This window comes from Trachemys scripta, chromosome 5 (assembly GCF_013100865.1).
Source record: "Trachemys scripta elegans isolate TJP31775 chromosome 5, CAS_Tse_1.0, whole genome shotgun sequence".
Classification (NCBI taxonomy): domain Eukaryota; kingdom Metazoa; phylum Chordata; order Testudines; family Emydidae; genus Trachemys; species Trachemys scripta.
The window spans coordinates 110,332,713-110,349,358 of record NC_048302.1 but is presented as its reverse complement, the minus strand read 5'-3'; the positions used below and the strand labels follow the sequence as shown (position 1 = coordinate 110,349,358).

General features: G+C 40.1%; 1 protein-coding gene across 10 annotated transcripts in view; it reads right to left on the bottom strand.

The window, feature by feature from the left end:
• PROM1 (prominin 1) overlaps positions 1 to 14,333 on the bottom strand; it is an 84,303-nt gene extending 69,970 nt beyond the window's left edge. For all 10 annotated transcript variants that reach the window (XM_034772186.1, XM_034772194.1, XM_034772189.1 and 7 more), the window contains exons 1-2: positions 14,250 to 14,333; positions 4,885 to 5,312 (exon numbers count right to left, since the gene is read on the bottom strand). In XM_034772186.1, coding sequence (XP_034628077.1) covers positions 4,885 to 5,104 — 220 coding nt within the window. In that variant the 5' untranslated portion in view covers positions 5,105 to 5,312; positions 14,250 to 14,333. The remainder of the gene's footprint in view (positions 1 to 4,884; positions 5,313 to 14,249) is intronic.
• Between the last annotated feature and the right edge of the window lie 2,313 nt (positions 14,334 to 16,646).

The window sequence follows — 16,646 nt, the reverse complement described above, 5'->3', positions numbered from 1 at the left end:
GAACTAATAACTGGTTTCCATAGGAACAGAGACAGAAGCCACTTTAAGATATTCATAGCTACCAAATGATCATATTGACCATACCCTGGATACAACAAATTCACATCTGAAGGCTCATAGCACACCAAGTGGTATAAACAAGCTGTTTCACTAGTACCATGCTACCATCATAGTTTAATTTAGTTTCACTAATAAATGATTGTTTCATCTTTCAACAAGTTAGAACATAAGAATGGCCATATTGGGTCAGACCAAAGGTCCATCTAGCCAACAGGGGCCAATGCCAGGTGCTTCAGAAGGAATGAAAAGAACGCATAATCAAGTGATCTATCCCAGTTTCTGGCAAACAGAGGCTAGGGACAACATCCCTGCTCATCCTGGCTAATAGCCATTGATGGACCTATTCTCCATGAACTTATTTAGTTCTTTTTGGAACCCTGTTATAGTCTTGGTCTTCACAACATCCTCTGGTGAGAAGAAAAAACCCAAAGGCTGTTTTTTTATATCTTGTCTTAGTCGAGTAACAAATTGTTTGTAATTCTCCTGGAACTGCCAACATTTATTATAATGTTAACTTACATAACTAACAAAACATGAGATAATACCTACCATTTAGATAGAGCTTTTCAACAGCAGATATCGAAGCACTTTACAAAGGAGGGTAGCATCATTATCCCAATTCTATCCATTGGACCACAGCATCTCCCCACAGAATATTTATGTATCATATGCTTAAGGACAAATTCTGTTCTCTTTTACAGCTATGCAATTTCCAGTGAAATCAATGGGATTTAATGGGTGGAACTGAAAACAGACTTTAGCTCTCAATACTTATACTCACTACAGTCCTTCCAAATACCAAAATGCACAATTTTTAAAAAACTAGAGGACTAGTTTCTTTCCCCTCTGTGGGTACTTAATATTGCCCTTTTAAACTCAGCAACTTAAACAATTAGTGTCCTGAAGAGGTGCTGCAATTCCCTGTCCTAATTCTGTTAGTGTGTATAAGACTTAAGACATACATTTGGATCACATAACTAATTTTCCTATTATATAAACTTGTGATTTTTAAAAGTTAGAGTTATGGCCATGAAACTCTCATAGTGACCATTTATTTTCAATTATGAATTAATTTCAAAGAAATCAAGGTAACATTTAAATTTTCAATAGAAGCTGAGTAAAACTGTTAGAACTAGCAACTGCAAACTGCAACTGAAATATGATTGCATCCACATTTTTAGGCTACCATTTGGAGCATTATTTTTATTACTTACTCACACGTCATTCTGATATTTTACCTTTACTCAGACACAAACAACTTTCTCCTATTTTCTTCACTTACAACGCAAATCATAATTACACAGAACTTCTTAAAAATACCTAAAATTATTGAAATATTACTATGCACCCACACAAGGCAATCTAGTAAAACAGCACTTTGCCACATAAATCTTATCCATGTTTCTATAGTAACCCATTTTGCAATTTTAATTATTTTTGTCAAAATAGCCAAGCTATGAATTATCTGTTTCCTGTTTTTATTCTGATCCCAATCACCATAACATTCATTAAACATGTCAGGATTTTTTTTTTTTTTAAAAGATGTATACTTGATTTTTTTCTGCAAACCAATGACAGTTATCCACTTTTCTCACCTACACCTAACTTGCTATTATCTAGAATGCAAGATCAGTAACTTCTAAGACTTAGCTTCTTTTTAAAAGTAATCTTTCTCTAACATAGCATCCATAGGAAGCCAATTTATTTCATAGACTGGAAGAAGAGCTATAAGTAAACTCAAGTTTGTCTCTCTCACCAACAGATGTTGGTCCAATAAAAGATATTACCTCACCACCTTGTCATTCTAAAAACCCGGGACTATTACAGCTACACCACTGAATATTGTACCACTGCCATTTGCCATGAGGCACAAAGTTAGCAATAACTTCCTTATTAATTGCTTACTGTTGCTTGAAAGCATGTTACATCTGCATTGGCTGGCCTTGAAACATTCAGCTTTATTGAACATTACTACAAGCAGATAAATGGTTTAAGCACAGTAAGAATACACACATGCAATTTAAAATAGTAAGAGTCACTAAGGGCTAGTCTACACTGGCAGTGCTTTAACATGCCTTGTGTGGTCTCTCCCAGCACTCAAAAACCAAACAACAAACAAAAACCACCTCAATGAGGGGCGTAGCTCCCAGCGCTGGGACACAGTTTACACTGGCGCTTTACAGCGCGGCAACTTGCGGCGCGGGGGGGGGGGGGGGGGGGGAGTGTTTTTTCACACCCCAAGCGAGAAAGTTGCAGCACTGTTAATTGCCAGTGTAGACACGCCCCAAGTCTTAAAACAGTACCTTTAAAGAAATCCCTCTCCAGCACTAACAAGGAAAATTAGCAGGCCATGTACTACAGGTGAACAAAGAGAAAGATCAAAGGTGGAAGTGGGACTCTTAGCAATCTCCCCATTTCTCAACTGCTATTTGAATGGCCATGTTTTTCGGACCTTTCAATAATCATTACCATTTATTAATTATATTTCTCCTCTGATTCATGGCTCTAAAGCAACAACACACATTGATTACATGAAGGTTCAGGGGAAAACTAGGCTAATACCCACAGCTTACATTAAGATTTAAACTCTTCTGAAGCCTCTGCCTAATTAGTAGCAACAAAGTTGACAGTTAAACACTCTGGAAGAGGTTGTGTAAAGGTATATGTGCACCTAAAAGCTATCTGTGTTTTTCAACTCTTGATTGGATTAAGCTCTATTCCAGTGTCTTTTTTTTTTTATAAACAGTTAAAAAGTAACCTCATAATTAATACACTAGATATGAAATAGAACAGCATATGGTAAAACAGATTATGGGATTAAACTAATTACATGATGACAACTCAGAAATCCACATCATCCTTCAGATCTAAATTTTGGGATGGGGGAGAACAAAATAGACTTTACATAATGCAAACATTAGAAACTATGTTTTGAAAAATATCAGGGGAGGGAGGGGAAGAAAAGAAAAGCACATGTTAAAGAACAAAGAACTTATGTTTCGGTATCTACTTGCTCTCCATGGGCCTAACCTTGTAAACACCTACCACTGGGTATAGAATTTACTACTCTAAGTAGTCCCATAGGATTACAAAAATGGTTATAAACTCTATGCCTGGTAGTATTTATAGGTTTAGTCCCCATAAACTTAAAATTTGCATCTATGTTTATAGGACCCATTCCTGGTACCCATATTCACAAGAATAATTTCATTAAAATCAATTGGATAATTAATATGAGAAATGGATACTTATAAATAAATTAAAAATAAATTAATGGAGATATCCCATCTTCTAGAACTGAAAGGGACCTTGATAGGTCATCGAGTCCAGCCCCCTGCCTTCACTAGCAGGCCCAAGTACTGATTTTGCCCCAGATCCCTAAGTGGCCCCCTCAAGGATTGAACTCACAACCCTGGGTTTAGCAGGGCAATGCTCAAACCACTGAGCTATCCCTCCCCCCTAGGGATCCTGTACTGAATCCTTCAATTGCAGGATCCAGTACAGTATTTATGTGAACTTGTAATAACTCAGAGGGGTAGTCAGAATGAAGAATTAGCCTATTCTTTAAGTTTTGGTTTGAATAGAACATTAGAGACCCATTCGAGTTTGTTTTGACCGCTTTCTTCCATAGGCATTGACATGGTTGTGGACTTTATATTTTTATACTGGAAAAAAAAAATTATGGAAGACATATACACAGCAGTAACCAGTTATGAAAGTTTTATCTCCTTGTAATTATACTGAGCAGCATAGCATTTGGACTGATGTACAAACTACTGTCTTTCTAAATCCCAATTATTTGAACTGAAAAAGGTTTCTAAGATATAATGCAGGTAGTATTTAAAACAAGTAAGTATTTTTTGTGCATACCTATAGCTAAAAACAGACAAAGTAATTTGGTGAAAATCTGTAAGCAAACAAAATAAAAATATTGCTCAGATTTCATGTACTAAAATTTCAGCCTGCTGTGAATTTTAATGCCAAAATTTATACAAACACTATTGACATTCTGTTTTAACACCTGAACTAGACGGTGTAAATGTGGTGGAAAAAAAACAAACCAGTAATAAAACCAGATCCACAGCTCCAAGAGCTTACTAAAGAGCCTTTCATGGACAATCTAGAAATCTTGAACATGTATACTTCTCTTTTAAGAATTTATTATTTCTTTTCCAGCTTTGGGAACCAGAGTGGTGGAGGTGGAGGGGAAGGGGGCGAAGAGGGACAGAGAAATAGTCCAATAAGAGTAAAACCTTAAGTTTTTAAGGTTACAAAGCTAAACAAATAAGCCACAAGTTAGATGTAGCTATCCAATGCAGTTGTCTTTATGACTTCAGTACAGATGCTCACATATAGAAATGCATGGAATTTACTTTGCTACTGACATTCCTTTAGCAGAATAATCTCTAGAACAAATCTTGTAATTATGTAGTAAAAAGTCACGGTCTGCCAATGACCACTGCAAAGATTTATCCCAGATTAAACCTGAGGCAAGGCATTTTATACTTTACTCTGAATCCAGTGCTTCTGAAAGAGCGGAGCTGGGAACAAAGTTTAGTAAAAAATAATAATTAATAATAATAATAATAAAAGAAAAGAAACTCAAATAGCTAAAGAATAAATTTATGAGATAAAAAAATTTCATTGGCAGATTTCAATCATTGACAAACACCAGTGATTTTTTTACAGATTCATAACCCCACTGCTTGCTGGTAATGAACCCATACATATCATCTATTTTTAAATGGTGATGTCACTATTTACTATGAAAATTAATGTCTTAAAAGTAGGTCATTAAAATAAGCTATAATTTTACATACTTACCTTGTGGAAAAGAATTTGGTTGCACTAAATAAAGGAAAGAATGGACTAGTCTAAACAAAATTCCTATTGGTCCAGGTTCATGATATGCATTTGTATCATATGTCTTCGCTGGCACAAACCCAAAATCCAAAGTTCCAGGAGGTGATTTGTGTAAAGGCTGCACCTCTGAAACAGTACTTCCACAAAGCAACAGCAACAGTAAACAAAGTTCCACAGCCATGGCTAAAAGTATTCATAAAATATGAGGTAGAGATTTTGCTCCCCCAAAGTCCAGGAATCTTCAGCACATTAGAAATCTCTTCACTGGGAGTGAGATATGTCAGCAGGAAAAAGCTGATGTCTTCAGTCCTTTGCTTAATCTTGGATAATGTATACTGACTTCGGAATGCTGTAGAAGCTCTTCACAGAACTGAAGCAGTGCACCATCTCTGGCAAAGACAGAAAACAACTGTTTAATGAGTGCCTTCACTCCATGAGGATATGAAAATGTGAGATGCCTCCAATCTCATGTGGAAACAGAACACAAAAATGATTATACTGGCAAGCTAAATAGGGCAGAATAGACCAATTTATTCTCATGTGTGAAAAAACTGATCCATTATATACACAATACTTGAGGAAACCACTGATTATTCACAGTTTTGACTGAGCCTTTAAAATAAAATAAAAAAAATCACAGTATTAGGACTGCAGCATAAAGAGCAAATGAAATCAAAGGATCAAATATTTACTTTACTTATAATTGTAATAAAGTCAGATGTATTGTATTTAGTCACAAAATAATCAGAATGCATTTTATGAATGCTTTAACATGCAACTCTAAATGTATGTAGACAGCCACACAAGGACTGATATACATAAGCAGTTGATTAATACAAAAAGACTTAACTTCTCTGCCCCAAGAATTCATAACTTCCCAGTGTTGCAAAACTTTTTTTTCCCACATAGGTTAGCAGAGGCATATTTATCTTTACTCTTGTGGCATTATTTTATTAACGGAGAAGCCATAGATTACCACCTATCAAAGAAGGATTTAAACTTTCAATTCATTTTATAGTGTCAGTAACATATGGTCATGAGGAAAAAAATTTCTGGCACACAACATTGTAGGGACATCAGACAGGGTATATGGACTTTAAAAATAAAATATGGATTCAAACATCTACCCTGTGCATTTTCTAATACTAAAATTTAATATACTTAATTCCCTCAAACATTAAATGCCCACCAAAAACCAACCCCCCACATATTTAGTATTACACATTTCCCTTTCAACATAGCAAATAATGTAATGTAAGTTATTCTTCACTTTCAATTTGTAACCAAAATGAAGCTAAATCATTTCACTGACGCTGAATGATCTAGATTCATGAAACACCTTCTCTGCCAATTACTGAAAAAATCTGCTTGCCACAGGTAGATAGGAAGCTTTTCCTGTAAAGCACGAATGGGTCTCATCCACAAATTCCTGACAACTGTAAGGCTTTCCACAGGGCTCTGTCCTTGGCCGCCTCCTCTTCTCTCTCAAAGTAATCTCAGCCTATTCAACTACCATCTGTATGCTGACACTCACAAATCTACCTTTCTACTAAAGACCGGTCTTCTGTTCAAATTAAAACCTTGGCCTGTCTCTGATAGCTCTTCATGGATGTCTGTCAGCTCAAGCTCAACGTGGTTAAAACAGAGCTCTTAATCCCCCACCCCAACAATCCTCCCTGCAGCCCCCCTTCTCAAATCACTGTGGAAAACATTACCAATCCTACCTGTCACTCAGGCCTGTAAGCTGGGTGTCAGCTTCAACTCGGACCTCTCTCTGGGTTCGCATCATTTCACATCACAATTACTCCAACCTCCTTCTCTCTGGCCTTGACAAATGGAACCGTCACCCACTGATATCCATTCAAAGTGCTGCTCCAAAGCTCATTTTCCTAGCCTATTGCTTTGACCATGTATCCCCTCTTTGCATCCCATCACTGGCTCCCTCTATCATTTCAAACATCAGTTATTTGTCTTATTATTGTAACCTACAGCCACCCTACCAATCAACTCTCTTTCAGCATTGAAAAGTCGAGTCCCACATCCGTTCAACTCATGTCAGCCTCCATCATCCACTTGTTAAAATTTTCAAACAAGCACCTTTGTGCTTCCATATTGCCCCTCATGCTTGAGTGTAACTCTCCATAAACATTTACAAAACTAACTCATTATCTTCCTTCAGAACTCTCCTTTGCTGTGAGGCCTACAAAAAACAGGAGAATAGACCTGCGACCACTGCCTATCTTGCTGGCCAATACTGTCCCACAGTTTCCTTTTAATTCCAGTCTGTCTGCTTCACCTGTTGTCTCTTGTCTTATACCTAGATGTAAACTTTTTGGGGTAGGAACAGGTCTTTTTGTTTTGTGTTTGTACAGCGCCTAACAACCAGGGAGTTCTGGTCCATGACTGGGGCTCTGATGCACTATGGTAATATAACAACATGAACCAATGAGGTATGGTCTTTTTGAGTAAGTGAACTCAACTCTAATGATTCTGCCGCTGGTTGTAGCTTCCCAAAACAGTGAAATTAGCAAGACTCTGATCAATTCTACATCTTTTATTAAGAAACCTGAGAGCAGTTGTGAAAATACAAGAGTCATGTCAATTTCACTGCTTAGGAAGTCTATAAGCAAAAAGCCAATACTGTTCATTTCAAATGAAGCATATAAATTTGTCTGTGTGTCACTGAGGCCTAGTTAGACAACTCCGCCAACTCAGTCCTGGGCCAATTGGCCGGTACTGCCTATTTAGTACAACAGAAGCAGAAAAACAAAGAAGATGAGGAGTGACATTTCTGTTCTCCTCTGACTTCAGATGCCAAAAATGCTCTTTCTTAAAGGCTAAATCCTTCAAGAGAATCCATCTGTAATACAAATCCAAGCACAGGACAAGCCAGACTCCTGCTGGAGTACAGGCCTCAACTGACTGCAAACTCCTTAGAGGGGCCAATCTAGCTACTGTCTAGCACTCTACTGGAGTCTGCTAGATTCCTTGCTCTTCAGGACATCAGTACACATATAAAGGATACCTGTAACACCTTAGTGATCTATTGTCATGTGTGTCAACCACTAATTTCTTCTGAATTGTGTCTGGACCCATATGCTGGACTGAGCTTTGGCCTATGAGTGGAAATGAGGAATATAAGCAGCTTATTGTTTTCCTGGTCCAACAGTACTTTCTCCCAGCAGAGTTCATGACTTTCCCAATTGGGTGACCAGATGTCCCGATTTTATGGAACAATCCCAACATTTGGGGATTTGTTTTAATACAGGAGCCTATTACCCCTCAGCCCCATCCCCATTTTTCACAATTGCTGTCTGCTCACCCTATTTCCCAAGAAAGAGGTGAACCACCCAGACTGGCTCATCCTTGAATGATCATGAATCTGGTGAGCTTCTAGAACCCCCTGGAAGAAAAGAACCATCCATCTACAGGACCAACGGTAAAATAATACGAATACACATGCTTTACTATCAAACAACCCCTGTCCCCAGATCTCCATAGTGCACCAAAGTCTGATGAAGCATGAAGACAAAACTACAATGTTGGTGGTGATGGGTTCTCTTGCAGAAGTACACCACAGCTATGGGGAAAGCTAAGAACCTTTTCCCATCCTCCATCGCCCCTCCTAAATTACACACAGCAAGTGTTCTGAGGAGAAATCCAGTTTATCAACCTGGACTACACCAAGCTACACCACAGATCCACTATTTATTGTTGCAAAGAGCGATAAACATGCTTTGTTCAAAATATCAGTCAAAAGCTAGAGGAGCTCTCCGAGACAGAATAATCCAAAATCAGAGCCAGGAACAAAAAGACTATTCCTCCCCTTCATGGTGTTCAGCTTCTATTTCTGCTCAGTCTTTACTAGAAAAAGCCAGGAAAGAACAACTCTAATAATACTCTAAATATTTGAAAAACCTATGCCTTATTGAAAAAAGGCGGTCTTTCCAACTACCCTGAAGCATGACGCTCAATGCAGTAGTCTAAAAGCTACACACATAAATTCAAATATTTCAATGTTTTCAAAGCAATAACTGATTGTTGCAAAGCATCTATGCTATGACCCAAACAGATACATAGGCCCAAAGGATATCTTATATTCCCCCCCCCCCAATTTGTTTACTTCATTCTTTAGTCTTCAAGATTTTCTTCATCATGGATTGCTATCTTATCCCTTTATATATTGCCCCATGATTAAATGTAACAAGCAGCATACATTGTAAATTGCTTAGAATGCCTCTAATTATGGAATGGTAGGAACATCATAGTTAAAGTTAACAGAAGTTCAACCTCTTTTTTTTTTTTTGTACAAAATAAAGTACTTCGGCCCCATGAACACAAATGAGTGCAATTTGAATTTTCTGATAATTTTCAAGTAAATCTATTATTTAGCTTCTGAATGCTAATCAATTAGGGTCTGATTCAATGGTTAATGAAGTCAGTGGAAAGATTCCAAATGACTTCAATGGGTGATAAATTGAGCCCTTAATCGCCAAACCTGAGTATGTTTAGTTTCACAGAATTATGCAGACAAGAGTAAAGCACTATGAAGGTGCCTTCTTGATGGAGAAAAACAACTATTACCACCAGTGTGACTCTGATGAAAATATTACATCATACACTAACAACATTAAAAGATTAGTGGGCTTAACAGAAGAATGCTGTTGAAAATGCAAGGTGCAATCCCATATTTCAGGACACTAATGGCACCCTGCTATGAGGACATGAACATAAATGTTCTTCAATTCTACAGATGCTAATGAAATCCCAAGATGCTATCATTATAAATATAAATAAATTTAGTAACACACTTTAGAAATAAAATAGTTTTCCCCTGGCCTCTTGGGAATGAAAAAGGAATGCCTCTAGAATCCTTATTGGGGTCTCTATCCTCCCTCTAACAGGTGGTATTTCTTGCCAGGCTATTTCAAAAAAACAGAGTGTAAATTCTCCTCAAGACCAGTACTCTGTAAAACACCAGCACATTATGGGTGCTAGATCAATAATAATAAATAAATAAATAGTAATAGTAATAACAACAACAATAATCAGGCGCTTGCAGAAATGTTACCAATCTTATGGCTCGAAAAGCCAATGTGCATCTGAATAGGAATTGCACTCACTGAATGACAGCTCCCCTACTCAAATCACAAGGGATCTGGGCTATGAATGGGATCCTTCTGTTTTCCTTATCTTGCTATGTAAACAAAAACTTTTTGGAAGTTTGTTGCTAGCTAACGATTCTACAGTAGATCAACAGCGTTGGAAAAAGAAACATATCCAGAGAATATGTAATCAATAAAAATGCCACCAATCCCCAAGGCAAAGCCGCAAGAGCGACAAAAAAATGCTACAAACATATATGAGAGTTCATTTCTATGACACTCTTCATCATAGCACAAGACCTTTGTATCATTAGAAACAAAACGCACATTACACTCTACTCTTGCGTCTTGTGAGCTACATTCATGGCCATACACAGATTCTTCATATTCAGTATGTGTGTGGGCAGGGGAACAGAGCTGTATAATATTTTAAACAGATTTTTATTAATTAATTCACATGCTACCAGACATTCATTTTAATGTCCTTGTTTTCCATGAAAACCTTAAATTCAGCTACATAAAATGTAACTGAATGGAATAATTTAGTTTATCTCTCATTGTAATTTGCACAGATATTAGCTTTCATCTTTAAAAATACTAGATTTTGGCTTTTTCCTCCCCCTGAACCCCTCCTCATACTTTTCTATGTACAGAAGTCACTACATCAGAGGTGGGCAAACTATGGCCTTCGGACCACATCCGGACCTTCAAACATTTTAATCTGGCCCTCGAGGTCCCACTGGGGAGTGGAGTCTGGGGCTTGTCCCGCTCCAGAACTCCAGCCGGGGGCATGGTTTCATGCAGCTCCTGGAAGCAGCGGCATGTTCCCCCCCCCCCCACCCCATGTAGGAGCGGCCAGGGGGCTCCGCATGCTGCCCCAACCCCGAGTGCTGCTCCACCCCAAGTGTCGCCTCCACAGCTACCATTGGCTGGGAACACACCCAGATGTGACCCTCAGACCAAAAAGTTTGCCCACCCATGAGCTACACCCAACTCTAGGGCATCTGCGGTCTATCACTCTATAGAGCATGCCACAAACTTTTGCATAAAAAGTATGCTATAATACTAACTCCATATATATATAGCACATTTCATCCAAGATTCTCAAGTCACCTTACTACATTAGTTAAGCTTAGACATGCCTGACACATAGGTAGGTATCCCCTTGTTATAAATGAAGAGATTGAGACACAGAGCGGTTAAGGAACTGTTCTAAGATCAGACCAAGTCTCAGTTGCAAAGCCAGAAATAGCACACAGGTTCTCCAACTTCTAGTTTTCTATTTTAACAACTACACTGCATTTCTTCTCTTTAATGCTGCAATCTATGCAAACATAATATTGGAATCCAGTGATGTGACTGCAATTCACTCTTGAGATTCAACCAACCAGGAGCCAGAATGTTAGAGCAGGATGTGGGAGCCCACTGGCAATGAACAAAGAATGGAGGGCAGAAGAAGGGGCATTTGCCCATGCTGGGCACAGATCAAGGACTCTGCTGTGTGCATTACATTATTTTTTTTAAATTAACCATTTGAAAAGTTGGTCTATAATTCCCTCTCCAGAGTCCAGTGACACCAACCACCACAAGAGCAATGCAAATTATGAGGTCACAGCCACATGAAGGACAGTTATTTGTCCTGTACTATAACCTTTTATTCCCCACACAAAAAAATATAAAAGCTTCACATTCAGAATACATAAAATGATAAGCCACTGGCAAGTCACAAAAGGTGTGGTGTTTGGTTACCAAACCTCTTCTAGGCCTGTGATTTAATGACTGCAACCTGTTGCCATAGGAGGAGTAGGGAGTATGTGAACCTTCTAGTATCAGGGGGTAGCGGTGTGAGTATGTATCCACAAAAACCACAGAAGTCCGGTGGCACATTAAAGACTAACAGATTTATTTGGGCATAAGCTTTCGTGGGTAAAAAACCTCCTTCTAAACATCAGGGACTGCAGAACCCAGTAGTAAAATAATCAAGAAAACTAATACTGGATAGTCTCAACTTGCATCTAACATGCATATTGTGAGTTCAAAATGGGAGAATGGCTTGAGTCACAGCAGCCAGATATGCAGAACGTAGGATGGCATTTTCTGGATCTGTTTAAAAAAAATCAAAGATTTACAAAGGAAAATTTAAAAATTGCATTATATTTCATTGAAACACAGCAAAATCCCTTATAAGGAGGTGAGAATTTTAACAACTGCCTTAAAATTAATTCCAGGGGAGGCAGTCTCCATCCCCAAGAAAGAAAGACTTGGCAGCTGGTCTAATTTTAGCCAGTTGACCAAATGTTTAGATTATAGATTCATTAAGTGGAACAGAAAAAAAAAATCAGCTTGTTTGCTCTGATAATATTTATAAAGCATGCCCTATGGGGGCACTGTAGAGCAATAATAAAAGATTATAAAAACATTAAACATTATGAAGCCATTCCATAAAAAGGAAATCTGCTGTGCTGACAGTTCAGAACTGGTGGGGTATGCTGGAAAGGTTCTAATGCAGAGGAAAATGGATTACAACAGATAACTGCGTACATAATATCGCACAAATGGGACAAGACCATCCCCCCTTCTTCCCAATTATATTTAAACAGATGGGATTTCCCCCCCTTCACCAGTTTAATTCTAAAAATTACATAGTATGATTTGTGGTTAAACTCTGTCATTGGAGTTGCAGAACTGATTTTACGGCTTCTTTCTTAATTTCTTCCCTGGGTATGATGCATGGAAGGAGATAGAGTCAACTCCTCTCCCCCCACCCCCCTTCCCTTCTCCACCCCACAAAACAAACACTTCATGATTGAGTTCACCCTGCTGGGACCAGAATGTAATCATTCATGACCTTTCAATACGATTTGTCCTAAACGACAGCGACTAATGGTCAGTAACTCATAAGCTAACTCAACTCTTCACAGTCACCTTTGAGCACAATAAAATGTTGTAACACATATGAAGCCATGAGGTGAGCATGGCTGGGGCTCTACTTCAAATCTGGACTCAAGATTTGACTGCAGATACGACAGCATAGTTTTGCTTATTACAACAACATCTCTTGAACCTGCTAGATGAAGTGGTTTCTAAAACAGCACCCTATTCATCTCCATAGTGTGGTTAGTCAGTGTGGTATACTAGTTAATCTCTCTGGAGGTCCTCATTTTTCTCCCACAGTACTGCCTTGTGCTTGTCTCATATCCAAACCCTCACACGCAGATTGACTCCACTTCCTTTGGAAGAGTCGATGACCCCAACATACACTACATACCCTTCTCAGCAAAATTCATGCAAATACAGCGTTAGGGGCCAAGGAATCATTTTCATTCACAGCAGAGAACATACAGTCCCACCACAATGCTTTATATAATGGGAAGGATGTTTCACCCTTCCAACACACACACCTCACCCCTTCATAGTGTTTTCTATAGAGGGACCCTCTCTTCCCTCAATGCTTCCTATGGGGGGTCTGTCTGCTCCCCCCCACCCCACACCCACTTGTCTACAGCAAGGTCCCACTCCCTTCTCCCATGGCTACTACAAGGGATCCCTCTCCCGCACACTACAAATGGTGGCGCTAGGCATGAGCGGACTGAGCAATTGATTAGTGGCCCAAGAAGCTCAAAGGGGTCCTGATTTAGTATTACCCCCAAAGTACTGTTCATGGTATTGAACGTGGACTTTTTAACAAACGATTAATATGTATTAAGTTGAGTATTTTTTTGGTTTGTACAAATAACACAATCCGTATTTTAGGGGTAGGTAAGGGATCAGGCCCCACCCCAAATATCCCTGCTTAGGGCCCCCCCATGGGCTAGCACTGCCTCTGCTACAATGCTTTCTATGGAGGTACCTCTCCATTCTCTACAGGGGTTACCTCTCTCCCGCACACCCCGATGTTTTCTATACCCTCTCATACCCCACGCCAATGGGCTGCCATACCACAGCCAGGCTTTTCTGGACCCCGACCCCCGCCCGGCACTTCCTGCGGACCCGCCACCCAGGGAATAGCAGCAACCCGCAGGGCAGGACCCGTGCACTCTGCCCCGCAGCCTAGGCGCACCCCCCTCCCCCCAGCTTCCCCACCAGGGGCTGCGCGGCGTTGGGACCCCTCCGCGGTCTCCACCCTCCCTGCAGAGCAGCCCGCCGCGCCGCGCCAGCCGGGAGCGGGACCACGGCAGCCGCAAGTGGCCGGCGCGCGGAGAGAGCCAGCCGAGCACTCACCCCGGGGACAGTCCGCTCCTGCTCCGGCTGGTCCAGCGGCTGCCGGCTCGGCGTGCTGAGCCTCCCCGCTCGGCCGCCTCCCCGCCAGGCCCCCCAGGCAGGCACCGCCCTCTGCCGCACGCACCAATCAGCAGCTCCCCGCGCCCCACACCCAGCTCATGAATGATGCAGAGCGGGGGCTGCGGGACCAGCGCGGGACGCTGAAGTCATGCAGGGGGGCCGCGCTCTGGGTTCCCCAGCAGCATGCACAGCTCAGCCACCTGTTGCTTTCTGAGCAAGCTGAGTATGGGGGGCAAAGAGACCCCACCCCTCAGAGCTGCACGCCCCGAACTTTAGGCCTCCTGAAACTTCAGAGCTGGGTCCAAGTTGTGCAGGTGGTTCTTGCGGGAGCCTGATGGTCTCCAACGGCCAGGGGTTCCGGATCCAGTCTTTACAGATCGCCCCTTAGTTCTGCAGCGGGGCAAACCAAAAACCGGGGTCCAAAAGACACCGCTTCGCTGTGAAGAGTTCAAACTCAAAACGGATCCAATGGGACAGTATCCCAATACGTAGTGAGCTGAACCAAAATCTGAGCACCTCAAAAAACGGGGGAGAAACTAGAGTTTAATTTTGTCAGTTGACTCCAGCCTCCCACTTTTACCCCCTAGATTGGTGATTTGTGAATGCCCTTCTGTCCCTATTCTGGGGTTTAAGAAAGAAGCACTTAATATTCTTTTGCAATCCCACAGTTATGTTTTCCTGTAAATTACATTATTAAAAGCCACTTCTATCTTTGGCTTTTGGAACAATATCTTATTTTATCTTTTCTGAGGTTGCCCTGGTTTCCTAACAAGATTATATTTTCTACTCCCAGGACTCATGTCCTTGTTTCTAAGTGGTTCCTTTGGCTTCTAAAAGAGACCAGTGATTTATCAGTAGGACAGGGAGCCAAATTAATTTCCCCAAACTCTCTATTTCCTATATGTCAATCTGCAAGAACTTCCATTCTCCAGGGACTGTATTTGTGTGTTCCTTGTCACACATCGTGTATTTTCTTATTTGCAGTTTTGAGATTTTAGCTTGGTTTTAAGAACAGAAGAATGGCCATACTGGGTCAGATCAATGGTCCACCTGGCCCCGTATCCTGTCTTCCAACAGTGGCTGATGCCAGATGCTTCAGAGGGAATGAACTGAACAGGGCATTTATCAAGTGATCCATCCACTGTTGTCCAGTCCCAGCTTCTAGCAGTCAGCAGTTCAGAACATGGAGGTTCCATCTCTGATCATCTTAGCTAATTGCCATTGATGGACCTATCATCCATGAATTTATCTGATTTTTTTTTTGACCTTGGTTATATTTTGGACCTTCACAACATCTCTTGGCAATGAGTTCCACAGGTTGACTCTGCTTTGTGTGAAGTAGTACTTTCTTATGCTTGTTTTAAACCTGCTGCCTATTAATTTAATTGGGTGACACCCAGTTCTTGCGTTGTATGAAGGGGTAAATAACACTTCTCCAACTGGGTTTTCCCCAACTGGAATATCAAAACATAACTGGTAGGAATAATTCTTGTGCACTTTTCACATAGTCAATCTCACTTTTCAGCGCTCATGGCACAGTAAGAATTTACATTGGTGAAATGAGATCAGAACGCTGCCCTAGATATCCCTAAAAACATTGAAAAAAATAGAAGGTTTTTATTTCTTTTTTTCATTCTGTTTTCAGATAGAAATAACTGACAGAAGTGGAAAGAAACCAAGGACACAGCTATCTCAAAGGACAAGATCTACAGCAGTAAAATATCCTCAGGGAAAATAAAGGTGTAGCAGCCAAATTGGAAGCATTCAAGAATGAACTAGAGAATGAGGAGTTCAGATTCAATAGTACGTCACCTAAAATAGGCACAAATGATTGGGCAACATTTGTTTCCAAATAGCAAATACAGGTCATGAGCACCCAAAACTTTTCTTCAAACTATCTACTGAATTTGATTCCTTTGCCCCATATAAAAATAAAAATAAAAATGGAAAGGCAAAATTTCAGTGCAAGTTTGATTATTGTACCTACAGGCTACAGAGGTAAGTCATACAGTTACAGAGATAAATAATTGCAGGGATGCATAGGAGAGAGTTCAGAAATTTGGAAGAGAGAATGTATCACCCTGAGGGTGACATGAGAAGTCAGATATAAAAGTAAATTTAGCTCTGCTTGACCAGAAGACACTCAAGTTTTCACTTGACTCATCAATGGTGAGCTACAACTATACTATTATATGAAAAACAACAGTAGTTCGCATATCCCTGTAAGTGGATTGCTTCTGAAGTACTTACTTGGAATTATAGGCAGATATGCTAATTTTCACAAAATAGAGTTAGTTTTTTCAAAAATAAGTTTGTCAATGAAACTAATTTGCTGAT